Source organism: Leptosomus discolor, chromosome 7 (assembly GCF_034619465.1).
Source record: "Leptosomus discolor isolate bLepDis1 chromosome 7, bLepDis1.hap2, whole genome shotgun sequence".
Lineage (NCBI taxonomy): Eukaryota > Metazoa > Chordata > Aves > Leptosomiformes > Leptosomidae > Leptosomus > Leptosomus discolor.
Window position 1 is genome coordinate 46729229 of NC_141397.1, and position 14536 is coordinate 46743764.

Sequence of the window (14536 nt, forward strand, 5' to 3'; positions counted from 1 at the left end):
CAGATGAGAAGTGAGGAAAAACAAACACCAAAGGCATGAAGTGTTCAATTCAATTGGTTCCATATACTGTATTCAGAGTGATCCCTGAGGCAGAAAGAAGTCTGACAAACACTACAATGGCTATTTTTCATCGAAAACCACACACAGAGAATCTATTCTGTTTTAAGCTAACCACAAATCGGCAATAATTATTAACAGACTGCAATTGTAGAAGTAAGATATTGCACACAAACTCTTTCTGTTTAGACAGAACATAACATTTTGTTCTGAAGAGGCACCAAATTAACAGAATGAAAAAAGTACATTTTTTATAATATGTATTTATTTACAGAGTTCCCCAAGTTAAAAGTAAGAGTCCTAGCAGAACTGCAATAATTGAGCCCCAGAACAATGATGGAATCTGTTTCTTTCTGACTGGAAACGTGTGCACATATGCACAGCTACCACACCCCAGCGTAGGAGATCATGGTCCACGGTTTAAGCCAGCTTCGGCTGGACTAGACTTGGAATAGTGCCCCAAGATGATGTCAGACCCTTGCTACCCAAAACATCCTGAAATATTCATGTGACATGCTTTTTGGTGAAGAATTCTAATCCTTTCCCCACCATGGCATCCCTCACTCCAATCACTAATTCAAGCTGGAACCCCAATTATTCAAGGAAGTAGTTCAAAAGCTAAAAGACCAGGAACTGCTCATGTATTTCCTAGACACTCCGTCTTCCTCCATCTTCCTTAGCTCCAAACACTCTGAAGACACTGCGCCTCTTTTGGTATTCCTGAAACAGTACTGCAGTGAACAGGAGTTCAGTCAATTGAGTACTTTGGCAGAGAATTAATTTCCACTTTCACCCACAAAAGACTATCTGACAGGCTCAAATATGCTGAACTGCTGGTTAGCCTTAGAAATTAAATCCTGTATTTTGCCTTTACTGGTCTTTCTTTGGTTAAGGGAACATCAAAACAATTCGCATGTGTTTGTCCAGTTCCTCTTAAGCTACAGGAGGTGTTGCAACCTGGAACCAGTCTGTATCACCCACACGCTGGCTGTAGTAATCTAATAGTCATGAAATGGTGACGCCTTTCATCAAAAGCTTGTATGATTCAGGAAACATAATCTAGAAGTCAGAAACTCTTGAGAGTTTTTAGAAATCAGGTGGCAACCCCCCTGGGATGCACAGAAAAAGATAAGATCACCAATGCTAGCCATGCTAGGTTTTAAAGCACTGTAACGGGTTTGTGTGTGCACGGCAAGGTTTTGGTAGCGGAGGGGTTACAGGGGTGGCTTCTGCATGAAGCTGCTAGAAGTTTCCCCTATGTCAGATACAGCCAATGCCAGCCAGCTTTAAGATGGACCCGCTGCTGGCCAAGGCCGAGCCAATCAGTGACAGCGTTTTTCACCTCTGTGATAACGTATTTAAGAGAGTGAAAAAGTTGTTGCACAGCAGTAATTGCAGCGAGTGAGAGGAGTGAGAATATGTGAAAGAACTCTGCAGACACCAAGGTCAGTGAAGAAGGAGGGGGAGGAGATGCTCCAGGCTCGCCTGTGGCCTATGGTGAAGACCATGGTGAGGCAGGCTGTCCCCCTGCAGCCCATGGGCGGTGGAGCAGATGACTGCCTACACCCCGTGGAGGACCCCACGCCAGAGTAGGTGGGTACCTGAAGGAAGCTGTGAACCCGTGGGAAGCCTGCACCGGAGCAGACTCCTGGCAGGATCCGTGGCCCGTGGAGAAAGAGAAGCCCACGCTGGAGCAGGTTTGCTGCTAGAGACCCCGTGAGGAGGGCTCACGCTGGAGCAGTCGGTTCCTGAAGGACTGCACCCCACGAAGGAGACCCATGTTGGAGCAGTTCATGAAGGACTGAACCCGTGGGAAGACTCACGCTGGAGAAGTCGTGGAGGATTTTCTCCTGTGAGGGGGACCCCACATTGGAGCAGGGGAAACGTGTGAGGAATCCTCCCCCTGAGGAGGAAGGAGCGGCAGAAAACAACAGAGTGATGAATTGACCCCAACCCCCATTCCCTGTTCCCCTCCCCGTGCCACTGGAGGGGAGGAGGGAGAGAAATGGGGATCAAAGTTAAGTCCGGGAAAGAAGGGAGGAGTGGGGGGAAGGTGTTTTAAGATTTGGATTTATTTCTCATTACTCCTCTCTGAGTTAATTGGTAATAAATTACCTTTTCCTGTAGTCGAGTCTGTTTTGCCCGTGACAGTAAATGTTGAGTGATCTCCCTGTCCTTAACTCAACACCACAAGCCCGTTGTTATATTTTTTCTTCCCCTTCCCTGTCCAGTTGAGAGGGGGGAGTGATAGAGTGGCTTTGATGGGCACCTGGCATCTGGCCAGGGTCAACCCACCACAAGCACACAGTAATCACACTTCAGTTTACACTGCAAGTGTACTCACAGTATCTACTCCTCAATTTATCTTTCTGCTGCAGCTGATGGTAGAATGGTTCAGCAGCTACTATTAAGTGAAATGACTCTTGTTGCACTGTGCCGTGTTACCCCCATTTGCTGGCCAGCAATTGCTGGAGAGGCTATGGAGCAACAAAAGTTTTCCACATGTATTAAAACCAAATGATCCTGATAGATGGAAGAGTATGAAGTGTAGAGATAAAGACTCAGAGATACATCTCTTTGTCTCTTATGAGCAATGAAATTGCATAAGGCTTTTGTCTGAAATGTGCTGAACTGGAATTCTGATTTATTTAAACTGGGTTTAGACCAGGTATATTAAGATTACTGCTGTAAAGAAGAAACTTCATAGAAGTGAGATATATCACAAACATTTGTCACACTCCATTCAGATTTCCAATCCACCCAGGAGGGGAATGGGTGAATGGGCTGCATTTATCCTGAAGTCAAAGCAGAAGATGGTTTTCCACTTTGGGAAGGAAGGGGTGGAAGAATGGCAAAGGAGGTGGGATTACTATCAGTAGGAAGAAGTATCCTTATTGCAAAGTGAAAAAAACAAAGCTTTTGATCAGAACAAAGAGGGAAGAAAAAGCAGTATCAGAATATCATTATGTGTCAACACAGAGCAGTGGTGACTTGCCCTCAAAAATAGATTACCAAAGTTTAACAGCAGTGTGCCTCATTAATTTCAGACAAAAAGAAACAGCACTTTCCACTTGGCTTCTCTCTTATCACTGAACTCTTCCTCTCTCACACACTGTCTTTGCCTCAAAAGGTCTCTCTCCCCGCTTTGCCTCTCCCAGCAGCTTTTACTTCGGCAGTACTTTCAGTTGGCTGGCGTTCTTGGAGGGCCCCAGTTTCTTTGTGGCTCTATTCCCTACTCAGTGTACCTCTTACAGGGTATAGTTGTTTGCAAGCTAAATCAATATCCCCGTGTTTGTAGCCAAAGGCCTGAACTGGACTCCGGACTCAGCTATGTGCATCTAAACACAGATCAGCTCTACTCAGAGGATTCTCTACCTACAACACCATGAAACATAAAGCCCACCCTGGCTCTCAGTGCTGCAGCCAGCAGTGAGTTAAAGCCAGCGAGAGGCAAGAGCTGAGCACCGGCACCAATACTGTTTCCTGAAAGCACGAGTTTAATTTACTACTCCTTTGTACACTTTGTGACCCAGCTGCAGCTCATCATATTCAGCAGAAGAGAACCAGTCTACCAGAGCCTGGGCCACGGACAGTGCATACACACTAAGATGACAAGGGCTGCTGCCACCACACTGCCGCCCACCCTCCCAGCCTGGGGCTCTCCAGCTGCCATGCATGGCACTGCTCCAGCTGCGGTTACCCCAGGCATGCACTTGCTGGTAAGGCAGCGCAAACACCTGAGACGTGCTGGGGGTGTGCACAAAGTATTGCAGATGGATTTCTGCAGCCTTCTGGCTCAGACATACTGCCTGCACTACCCCAACCCATCTCCTGTGAGCTATGGATAGCGATACCACTAACAGAGACGTGCTCCTGTAAGGGAGCTTGTGCAGCGTGGGATGCCGCCGCTTCTCAGCTAAGATATGGTAGCAGACAGCATCACTGCTCCCATTCCATTTCTGTAGGTATCAACTGTCAGCCTAACCCACCCATACAGCCTGGTCAGTAGAGTGTCAGGCACAGTCACACATCCCATAACCAAAACCTCACTGTGGGAGGCAAAAGACCAAATGATTTGAACCGAATTGCAAGTCTGCAACTACTTGCACAGCCCAAGATGCACATACAAAAACACAAGAACATCTCTGAATACAGACCTAGAGGCTGTTGGTTACAAATACATACATACATACATATATATATAAATGTTTCCTATTTCTGTCCAACACTACGCTGTCTGCTGACAGCCTAAACCAAAATACCTCTTCTAAATTCTGTGTTTCCAAACAAGAAATACATTTCAAAGCATTTTCTTGAAGTCTCGAGAACTTCAGAGATATTATTGTGGTTTTTTTTAGACTGTTCATCCTGTGGCTAGCACTTAGCATTTAAATCTATGTTCATCTCTTTATTATTACCCAGCGTATATCTTTTCCTTATAATTTATTCAAGTATTTAATATTGTGATAAACACAGGAAAGCAGACAAACATTAATGTAAGATCTGCACTCATGGCTGAGTTGGTGTATGAGGGCACCACATCATGTAAATAGCTTAAGGTTCCTATAACCATAGGTCATCCAAGTCCAAAGCCCCAGACCAGTCAGATAGTTGCAATTTTTTTCTTAACTCTCCTACCTTCCTCTGTAGGATTGGAATACTTGGACAAAAAAAAAATAAATAAAATAAAATAAAGTCAGGGAGGAAGGTACAAAGAGCAAAACAATCAAGGGAAACATGGAAAGCTGGCATTTGTTACAGCCATTCAGAGCTAGAACCAAGCAGAACTGCAGACAGAGCATCGCAGACAAAACTGAAAAATCAAGCATGTGTGTGCATAGATGTGTTTATAAATGTGCTTCTTATGCAGAGCAGTGTGGCTGCAGATGGCCAACACCTGAAAAACCTGAAGTGATTTTTTTGGGGTTCATTTCTGGGGTTTGTTTTTGGGTTGGTTTTTTTTGGTGTTTGTTTCTTTCTTTACATTCTTGGCTTTAATCAAGTTCCTTTGCCTTTCCATTGGCCAATTTTCTTCTCTCCCAAGAAGCATTTTGATCACACATCTTAAATTGTGATTTTTGTCAAATGCATGAAACAACAAAGCCTTCCCAAAGCACTCTGAAGGACTGCTACTTACAGAAACTTTTCTGTGCCCCTTTAATTTATACCCTACCTTTTCAGGTATGCATTGTCTACAAATATCAAATCATAGAATACCAGGTTGGAAGGGACCTCAAGGATCATCTGGTCCAACCTTTATATAAATAGCTTGCTTAAATAAACAGCTTGCTTCTCTAAAAACAAAAATTATATATATATATATATATCTACTGTAAATTCCTCTTATGAAGGAGGATGTTTTCATGACTTTATTGTTTTGAGTCTGAACTCTCCATAAGCTGGTTAACAGATTCATAACAATTTCATTCCACATACTGTCGTATTACACACGTTGCTGCAACACTAATAAGATGGGAAAGCAATGTAAAACGTTGTTGCTCAAAATACTGAAGTCAGATGGAGAAGATCTGCTCTGTGGAAAAAAGCCTGTTTTTAACATCACCTCTTTTTCAACCACATGCATACTTTAAATGTTACTGCAACATTCTGAAGCATGAAAACATCCACACCTTGGACTCATTCTCCTCTGTACTTGAACTATACACAGAGCCATAGCTGCTACCTAAACTGGCAAAAGCCAAACCCAAACCAAAGGTCTCTCAGCACAGAAGAACAAACACTGCTCTGAAGAAGAGAGGTGGACACTGTCCCTCCTGTGCTGCTCTGCTGCTGGCAGTGCTGAGGCCTGCTGCGTCACTGGAGTGCACCCACTGAAAGGAAGGGGCTGGCAATAGCTCGGCAGTTACCAGCAGGTCTGTTGAGCATTAGTCACAAGAAAGAAGTCACAAAGGTAACAAAAACAGCTGCAAAAATGGCTTTGAAATAGAACTGCATTTTGTGCATCACTTACTGCTTTTCCTCTTTACACTCTAATGTTATCATTTATTCAAACGGGATTGTTTCTGTTCCTACTGAGGTCAAGTGCCAAAGCAGAAGTTGATTAAGGTCAAATAAAGCTACATATGTTTCCTGTTGCTTAAAAATGTATTATACATTGAAGCTTCTGACTTGAGCTAAAAGATATGAATATTTTGAATATTTCTTTTGAACTTTAGAGCCCTGGGTAGTCTGGCTTTCCAAAGACAATCCCTTCTCCAAGACACTGGAGGAAAAAAGCACCCTTCTCTCCCCAGAGTTGAGCCTCATGCCGACCTCCAAAAGCCACTGCAAGTCCTCCCTGTTTGGGTGTCCACAGACACATTCTCACCTACAAAAACAGTAAGTCATGAGTCAGAGATCTTGAAATTCTTAGAGTTGCAATCTATCAACAGTACTTAGTATGCACATGGTACCATCTTCAGTACATAAATGTAATCAAATGAGCAAATGAGTACACTGAAATATTTAAACTAGAAACATACAATTAACACAGATAGTGCAACAAAGCTTAAGCAACACAATTCTGGAGGTAAACTTCAGTATTAGATGAGGAAAAATTCTCAAAGCCATGTCTTAATCACTGCTACTGCTTTTAAAAGACTAAAATGCCTTTTACAAACTGACTGGAGCAGCAGTTCAGTCAGGACCCAGCCCCACCTGTATGCCCAAGCAGAGCAGCCATCCTGCATCTGTGCAGAAGATTGCTTCTGTAACTGGAAAGAGTACATAAAAATCTCTGCAAGCTGTCTCTTTTCAGAGATGAAAAACTGAATAAAGAGAGTAGTATTGTCACCTTGTTGTTGCTGTGTTCAATCTAACATGTTGGTTCAAGTTATGGCATTTTATTCAAAATGCAAAACATTTTACCACACTTTTGTGTAGCTGGTTACCACAGCAGAGGGGGGGATGGGTGGCGGGGTGGTGATGTGTGTGTGTGGACAGGAGGATGATATCACCAAGTATCATGCTTTGCTCTTATCTTCCACACAAATCTCAGCTGCCACAGTTCATAACAAATCACATGAAAAAACACAGCATGACCTACTAGATAAAGCTCAACTTCTTTTCAAGTCACAAGTTCCAAACACAAAGCATCATCCTAAATGTTAGGCCCCCCACTCCAAACACCAAACAGTTCCATATAACCTCATGCACTAAATTTTCTTCCTTCAGACATCTTCCTCTTCTCCTTTTTCTTGCAGAAACAGCACATACGGTAATTTGCATTCGCTCTACATAGCTTTTTAGTATCTCAAACCTCACCATCTCATGGACTTACTTTGAAAACCAGCTCTTAGATACATACTCTTAAAGGTATAGAAAACAACAAGATGGTCTATTAAATGCAGAGTCACTGAACACATTGACTCAACTTGTACATCTAGGGGTTGTTTGGATACTTATTTTGCATGTCTCTGGCAACTCCCAGCATTGTGTCCAAGAGAAGATGTCACACAACAGGCATTGACAAAGAATTCCCTGTTTTGTCTTTCTGACATCTCTTCCTGCTCTGTGTATCCAGCCAAGATCTAAAATTGACTATTAATCTGTCTTGCCCAAGGATAAAATCAGATTTCTAAACTAACAAAAAAGAGGGAAAAAAATTCTGTGAATAAAGATATCAATCTTCACTTTCTGCAAGGACTAGAATGCTAGAAATAATCTGCTATGATGCCTAAAGGTTTCACACAGTGATTAGCAGGTGGCCATTAAGCAATAACTGGAGGCTGTACTCGGGCCTTCTCCCTTTCTTTTCTGGTGGAGTGCACCCACAGCGTCACCCATTTGAAGTGCCACTGGCAAAGGCACAATTCCTAGAAGAATATCGTACAAGAATGCTCCTCTTCAGGGGTTAACAAAGGAAAATGGGACACATCTATAGAGCTGTATAGTTACTGGAAGCATTTTAGGGTAGACTGCTGTTCTCTCTGCCTCAACATTGCTTTCTATATCAAGGCAACATTGAGATTTTCCTTTTGCTTCACACAGGACAGGCAAACAGAATATGCAGCAGAGCCTGGGGAGTTAAAAAAGCCATTCAAAAAGAAGGCATAGTTTATCTCCTGCAATCAGTACCAAATACTAACACTCTCAGTAGGAAGCATATAGTCAGTGGCACACAAGCTACAAAGAGGAGGACCATTTCATCTGAAGACATGGAAAGATAAAATGCCAGACCTTTAGTTGCCACGAGCCCACAGCCTCTGGCAATTGCACCCAGGCACGTCAGTATATTTCAGATACTCTGCATATTGGGATTGCCTCGCCACTCCTCTTCTCTTTGGGCACCCCAGTCACTCACTGTCCTCAGACGTGAAAACTCAGTAATCTCGTTGGGATCAGTTTAGCTCCTGGCATCTGCACAATGTGTATAATGACATCGTGAACTAAACACTCTTTTGCTTGTCTACAAAACTGTCTCCACTGTACTACCCAGACATAAACTTCAATGATCTACAACAGACCAAAGGGAAAAAACAGAATCTGTTAGGACCATAACAGATGTTTTATGAAGGTCCAGTAGCCTCCAGCCCTCTTTATCATGCTGCCCTTTCAAGTAACATCAATTCTGGTGGAAACAGGACTGTCCATTTCTGCCACAGAAGTGCTCTGAAGCAGCGCTTTCTTCTCAACTTGCCAGGTCTCCACATCATTACTAAGCCTAACTGCAAAGTTCAATGGCAAATTATTTTAGATAGTTATAATTAACTGCTTCTAAACCAAAAGGCACAGTAATAATACACATCCAGAAGAGAAAGAAAGATGTGTGAGGGAAGACCATTTTCCCCGAGTCATCCCCTGCCCAGCAGCTTTCCTCCAAAGCACCTGCCTGCACCTACAATGGTCTCATGACAGGGCTGAGCCTCTCATCCTCGTCTTCTCAAAGGAACCAAGGGAGAGAAAATGATCCCACAGATCTCCTGGGGAAGAGCAGCCTTTTGACAGGACAAACACCAGTGCATTAACTGTTGCTGCAGAAAACATAAAGCCCCCATTATTACAATAGGTGGATGTGTTTGAGACCAGGAAGTCTGAAAGCCCACATCAAGCAGCACCTAACAGACCATCCGACCATCTGACCAGCACACCTCTCCTTTGAGTATCCCCAGCTCTCTAGGGTGGTGGATAGCTTCCACAGCTCCCTTCATGCTGTGGTAAAGCCTCACTTCTCTGAGAGCCCAGGATCCTTTGCTGTAGCTCTTGGAGCCCCACTGTCCCAGGATTTACTGCACAAAGAACTGCAACTCAAGCTGCTGATAACTGCATCTGGGTACGGGGAGGCTGGTAAATTGTTTGCTGCCACAACACCCAAGACTACCCTTTTCTTCAAGGACTGAAGCAAGTTGCACAGATGATCCACACTTGGACATGCTTCTATTTCTTTGGACCCTTCTCACTTCATTATGCTTGAAATTACTACCAGGAAGGAGACAGTTTTTTATTTAAATGCTGTTAAGGTCTTTTATTTAACTATTCAGTAGACAAAAAGAAAAAAAAAGTTTGTTTTATAGATACTGGATTTGAAAGCAAAAGAAGCTTAAACATCAGCTTCACAATGATGAAATCCATCCCCTTCCTTCTTATAACCATTGGCCTCCCCACACACTGGATAATACCCTCAGCTGATAGATAAAGCATTGCCAAGGTTGGGTCCTAGCTACTATAGTTGCCATGACTGCACCACACACCTCTCTATGGGCAGCAATGCTCTATTCAAACCACTCCTAGATCTCATGACAGCTATTAAACTCTTGAATGTAACCATCACCCACTTACAACTAAGTTACTGCCCTATGTGATACAGTGGGGTATTGGGGGATGTACTTTGGGCTTCATCATAACATACTTTATACAAAAAAAATAATCTACCACTCAAGTGATATACGAGTGCCCTGACAAACTGGCAAAAATACTATTTGCAGTGTTGTGGTAGTATTTTTATCAAGGGAGAGCCACACAGTACCAAAACATTGCCACCACAGACCCAAACCACCCCAGGGTTCTAGAAACGCCCACCATATGTGTATTTGGCAAGGAAGAGCAGTAACTAAACAGTAAGTGTATTCCTCATTCTGAAACAGTGATTTATAACTGTCAGGAACAACCCTGTCACTTATTCCTAATAAACCTATAGTGCTGCTTATATTCCCACCACAAAATAAAAATAATCCTCTTTAACTCAGAAGAAAAATCGTTCTCGAAGACAGAGAGCCTTTGAAGCCCCCCCTTAACAAAAGACAGAGGCAATTCACTAAAGCAGAAAGCAGTGATCCAGCAAACATTTTACTGCTGCAAACAGTTTGCAGCAAAGATATATGGGAGTTTATTTACATAAAACTTGATATAAATTCCAACTGCATCCTGGGTGAAAGTAAAGGTTTTTTGTCTTGTTTTGTTTGGCCTTTGGGTTTGTTTTTGTTTTTATGACGAACAGACTTAGTAAACACTTCCTAAGCTGTCTGCTGTTTGGAATTCCAAGTCTGAAATAAAACACAAGCACACCACCAGCTCCAGTGCTTCCTATCTTGCAACTAGCAACAAACCCCCACCGACAATTAAATAACAGAACATTTACTTTATATAGAGCTTATGCATATCTCACAGCTTCACCTATAAAGTAACATTTCAGCTCTGTTTGACAACAGAGACAGTAAATCTACCAAACTAACCTAGAGTAACAAACAGCCTGTCAATGCTCTTTCCCTACGAACACATTGTTAAAGGGAAAAAACAATCACCTAACATCTATAATAATAATTCTTTTGCCTCTCTCTGCCAATTAAAGTATACCATACCATTATGATGAGAGTCCTGGGTCTGCTCATTTCATCATCGCTATCCAGCGGCAGAATTTCATGTGACAACTCCTCTCGTCGTTGTCGTCGCCTGCAGATATGTGGACAGTTCCTCTGTACCACAGAACGAAAGGCTTGGAGCAGAACAATGCTGGCAGCACAACCCATATCTGCATCCTGAAGCCTACAAAATAACTTCTATGTTTTTGCTATGTTTGAAAAACAGTGGCTCCTTGTCCCTGAAAACAGCCTACAGTGCAGCTGCAGCCAGCTCGCTCTCCAATCGCTTCCTTGAGCTCTGATCATCTGATCACAACCAAATAGCTTGGATGCAGACAGAGGAAAGATTTGATCCACTGAAACTGAAACGCACGCAATATTAAGATGCTTTTTTCCTCTCTTCGTCCCTCTTTGCTTCTGAATACACTTGAGAAAATGTGCTCCCTCTTGTACAACCAGCCGCCTCCTCTGATTCCAGTTCCATGGAACTGAAAGTATTAAAATTCCTAGTTCAAAAGAGGCAGCTGTTCATTAAACACACACAGAGGCATCCACAACAACTGGCACAATCAGTTTAAATACCTTTTTAAAAAAGTCATATGTAGCAAAATAGGAAACATCTGGTAAGTTATTAGCTCTCGTTATCAGCACTGCTGTTTTAAAAATACTTTGCCTTAGGGTGTTTTGCTACAAAAAGAGAAACATTTAAGCTCACTGAGGGATTTGGGCTGTAACCTTTTCACTTCTTGCAATTTTCTGAAGCACAGCAACCTCATTTGAGTTGTAAATGTAACAAGTGGCAAAAAACCCGCAGAAATCTGGGCTGCTTCATCCAGCTTATGCTAAAATAGCCATGGCTCAATGAGAAACAGCAGTGTGCAGCTCTGAAATGCCTATTCAGTAGTGTAGTTGTTGTGTGTTCCCACACATGGGTGCTTTCTGCAGAGTAACACATTTTTACATCTACATAGAAGGCTTGTGTTGAGAAGGGTCTCTGCTGACACGGTCTCGCACTGAACCGAACACCGACGACCTTCCAAGAAGGGTAAGAGGAAAATGTTTTAGTGTTCTATCAATCGGGATCCAGGCAGGGAGGAGCAGCTGCCGGCTGTCAGCAGTAACAACTTGCCTTTCTGGCTCCTGCCTGACAAGTCATTCAAAAAGCAGGCAGGGATCTTAGCAATCACATGGCTGACCTGGAAACACAGCAAGCACTAATGGTAGAGTGTGTAAGATAATAGCACTTGAGAGGAAGTTAGCACTAAAAATATCTACAGAAAATGGATGTCTCTTACACATTAGGAAAACTAAGAATTTCCAATAGGGTTTCCAGAGAAGCTGCTTTTAAGCTAATATGTATAACTTTATTATATGTGCACACGAACCCCTATTTACCTTGCATTGAAAGGCTTTGATTTCTAATGAAGGCCATGAAGTTTTGTCATCAATTCCCATGGGGGCATAAGCAACCTTATAATGTTTGTTAATGAGATCTTTGTAAATAATACTCCTTCTCACAATCTCGATCAGGAATCGCACTGAAAACATTCCGTGGAAATACTTTCTTCTGGGCTTAATTAGGGTTTAATTGCTCAGCAATCTGGCAAAAGGCATCATCATTTTAATTAAAGCATTCGCCAGAAAAGCTATATCCTTTAAATCTGTCCTTCAAAAGCAACAAACTCATTGCCATCATTTCTTGCCTTTGTTTTCTTTAGAGTAAGTTGCCTTGGGTGCATACAGAAAAGAGCACAGCACAGACTCACCCACTGCTCTGCCCATGCTCCTACCCAGCTCTTCCCCGTTAGATCTCACTGGGCACAGACTTTGCATGCTTACATGAAGTGCCTGCCTACCCGCCAGCATACCCTACAGAGGGGGCCTTACATCATGCTTACTGGTTTGACTTTTCTAATGTGATTATAAGAACGCAGTGGCACAGCTGGGTAATTTATGCACCTAATCAGCAATCCTGCCTGCTGTTGCTGCTATTTACGTTTTCACCAGTCCCCTGCCTACTCCAGAACTGACACCTCGGCCACACAAAAGATGTACGTGGCAGCTGGGAGATCTATGTTTCTACTCTAATTCCAGCAGCAGCAATATGGGCCTGGGTAATATCTGTTGCTGGCTGTTATAGCAACTGCTCTGCTACCTTGGGGGCTGCTAATGCATCTCCTGTCTGTCTGTATGGCATCTTCTTTTACTCACCAGTGGTCAGTTGGAAGAGCTGGCAGAGATTTTTATGAAATTTGGTTTCTACAGCACCGCCCAACACTGTTGTGCATCCATACGTGGAATAGTACCCTAAGGCTTGACCCAGAGCTTCACTTCAGTCTCAGTGAAGAATTCCATTCACTTCAGCGGTCTTTGGATCAAACTATTCACTGCTGGTGGTCCAAGTGACTTTACTACAATTATTTGTGGATGAAGGTATTATTAGATACAAATACGAATGACATAATCTTGTCATTTCATCTCTTAGGAGAGAAAAATGACACTTAGTACAAAACCAAGCAAACTAACAAGCTAAAGCCAGCTAAAAGTAGCCTCCAGGACTTGATCAAAATTCAAGAACTGAAAAAATAGCTAAGGCACAGGGGAAAAGAAACCACTGAAGAGCTAAAATAACCCCTTCTGTTTTAAGGAATTCTCATAGAAGCATGAGCTATCACTGGAATGGAAACCTCCCAGCCCATTAAGAATGCCTGGACATACACACAGTATCAACAGCTTTGTTTTTCAAGTGTAGGGATCTCATTAGCATACATTATGCTTACATACCAACTATCAACAGTGTTACTCTTACAGTAAAGCATCTAGTACTATTTTGTGTTAATTAGCACTTTAATCCAGAAGCTGAATTCAGCAAAGACCCCTGGGAAGCAAAATACTCCTTTGTGCAAGCAACTCCTTAATTCCCCATTACGAAGACTTTGGCAACAACACTGGGCTAAGGAATATCCACACTGGAAGCCATCCGCCGCCCACTCTCACTTCATTCTTAACAACCACTCATTTCAGCTGTGCTAAGTAGCCATGTAACACTAGCATGATGGTTTACAGGAACAGGCTGAGAAGCAGACAACTAACAGCACCTCAATGAAAAAAAAAAAAAAAAAGGATAAAAAACAATTGGAAAAGCACAACAGTTGTTTTAATCCAGATGACTTCAGTAACCCAGTCCTTGGCAACTCCAAGGGCTGGGTCTGTGCAGCAGCAAAGCTAGCTGTGCAAGAGCAGAAGTGGGTCACACTTGCCATGTCTTATAAAGTCCATGATAAGAAAGCAGAGTTCAAAGGCATCTGGATCCTTGAGCTAACAGCTATCCGTCATCTAGCCTCAGTTTCCACACGAAAGAGATGCCTACTCTGCAAACGGGCAGCCAGGGCCTGAAGAGGTAAACTGTCTCTAGCAGGAGGTCTGCAGCAAAGAGTAAACCCCTCATCTTCCAAGCACTGGGTTATTTCTCTTTTGTAATATTCCTACATTTCTGTCTCTGCAGGCTGCGAGACTTTCTAAATATGCTACCAAACATTTTCTAACATTCCTATTTCATATCTCTTTAGCATACCACATTAAAAGTTTGTTTCCTTCTCACAGCTTAATTTTCCTTTTTCTTTGTGTCATTTGAATTCATGTCATCTGAATAAACAGGATATAACCTATTGTTATGCTGGTCT

The 14536-nt window shown here is 42.7% G+C and overlaps 1 protein-coding gene across 3 annotated transcripts in view; it reads right to left on the reverse strand.

Annotated features, from left to right (window-relative positions):
- DOCK10 (dedicator of cytokinesis 10) overlaps positions 1–14536 on the reverse strand; it is a 165755-nt gene that overhangs the window by 125900 nt on the left and 25319 nt on the right. For 2 of the 3 annotated variants that reach the window (XM_086467802.1, XM_086467800.1), the window contains exon 1: positions 10854–11021. The exons of the other annotated variant lie outside the window; for it this stretch is intronic. In XM_086467802.1, coding sequence (XP_086323928.1) covers positions 10854–11021 — 168 coding nt within the window. Of the gene's footprint in view, positions 1–10853; positions 11022–14536 lie in introns of those variants that run through there. 3 annotated transcript variants of the gene reach the window in all.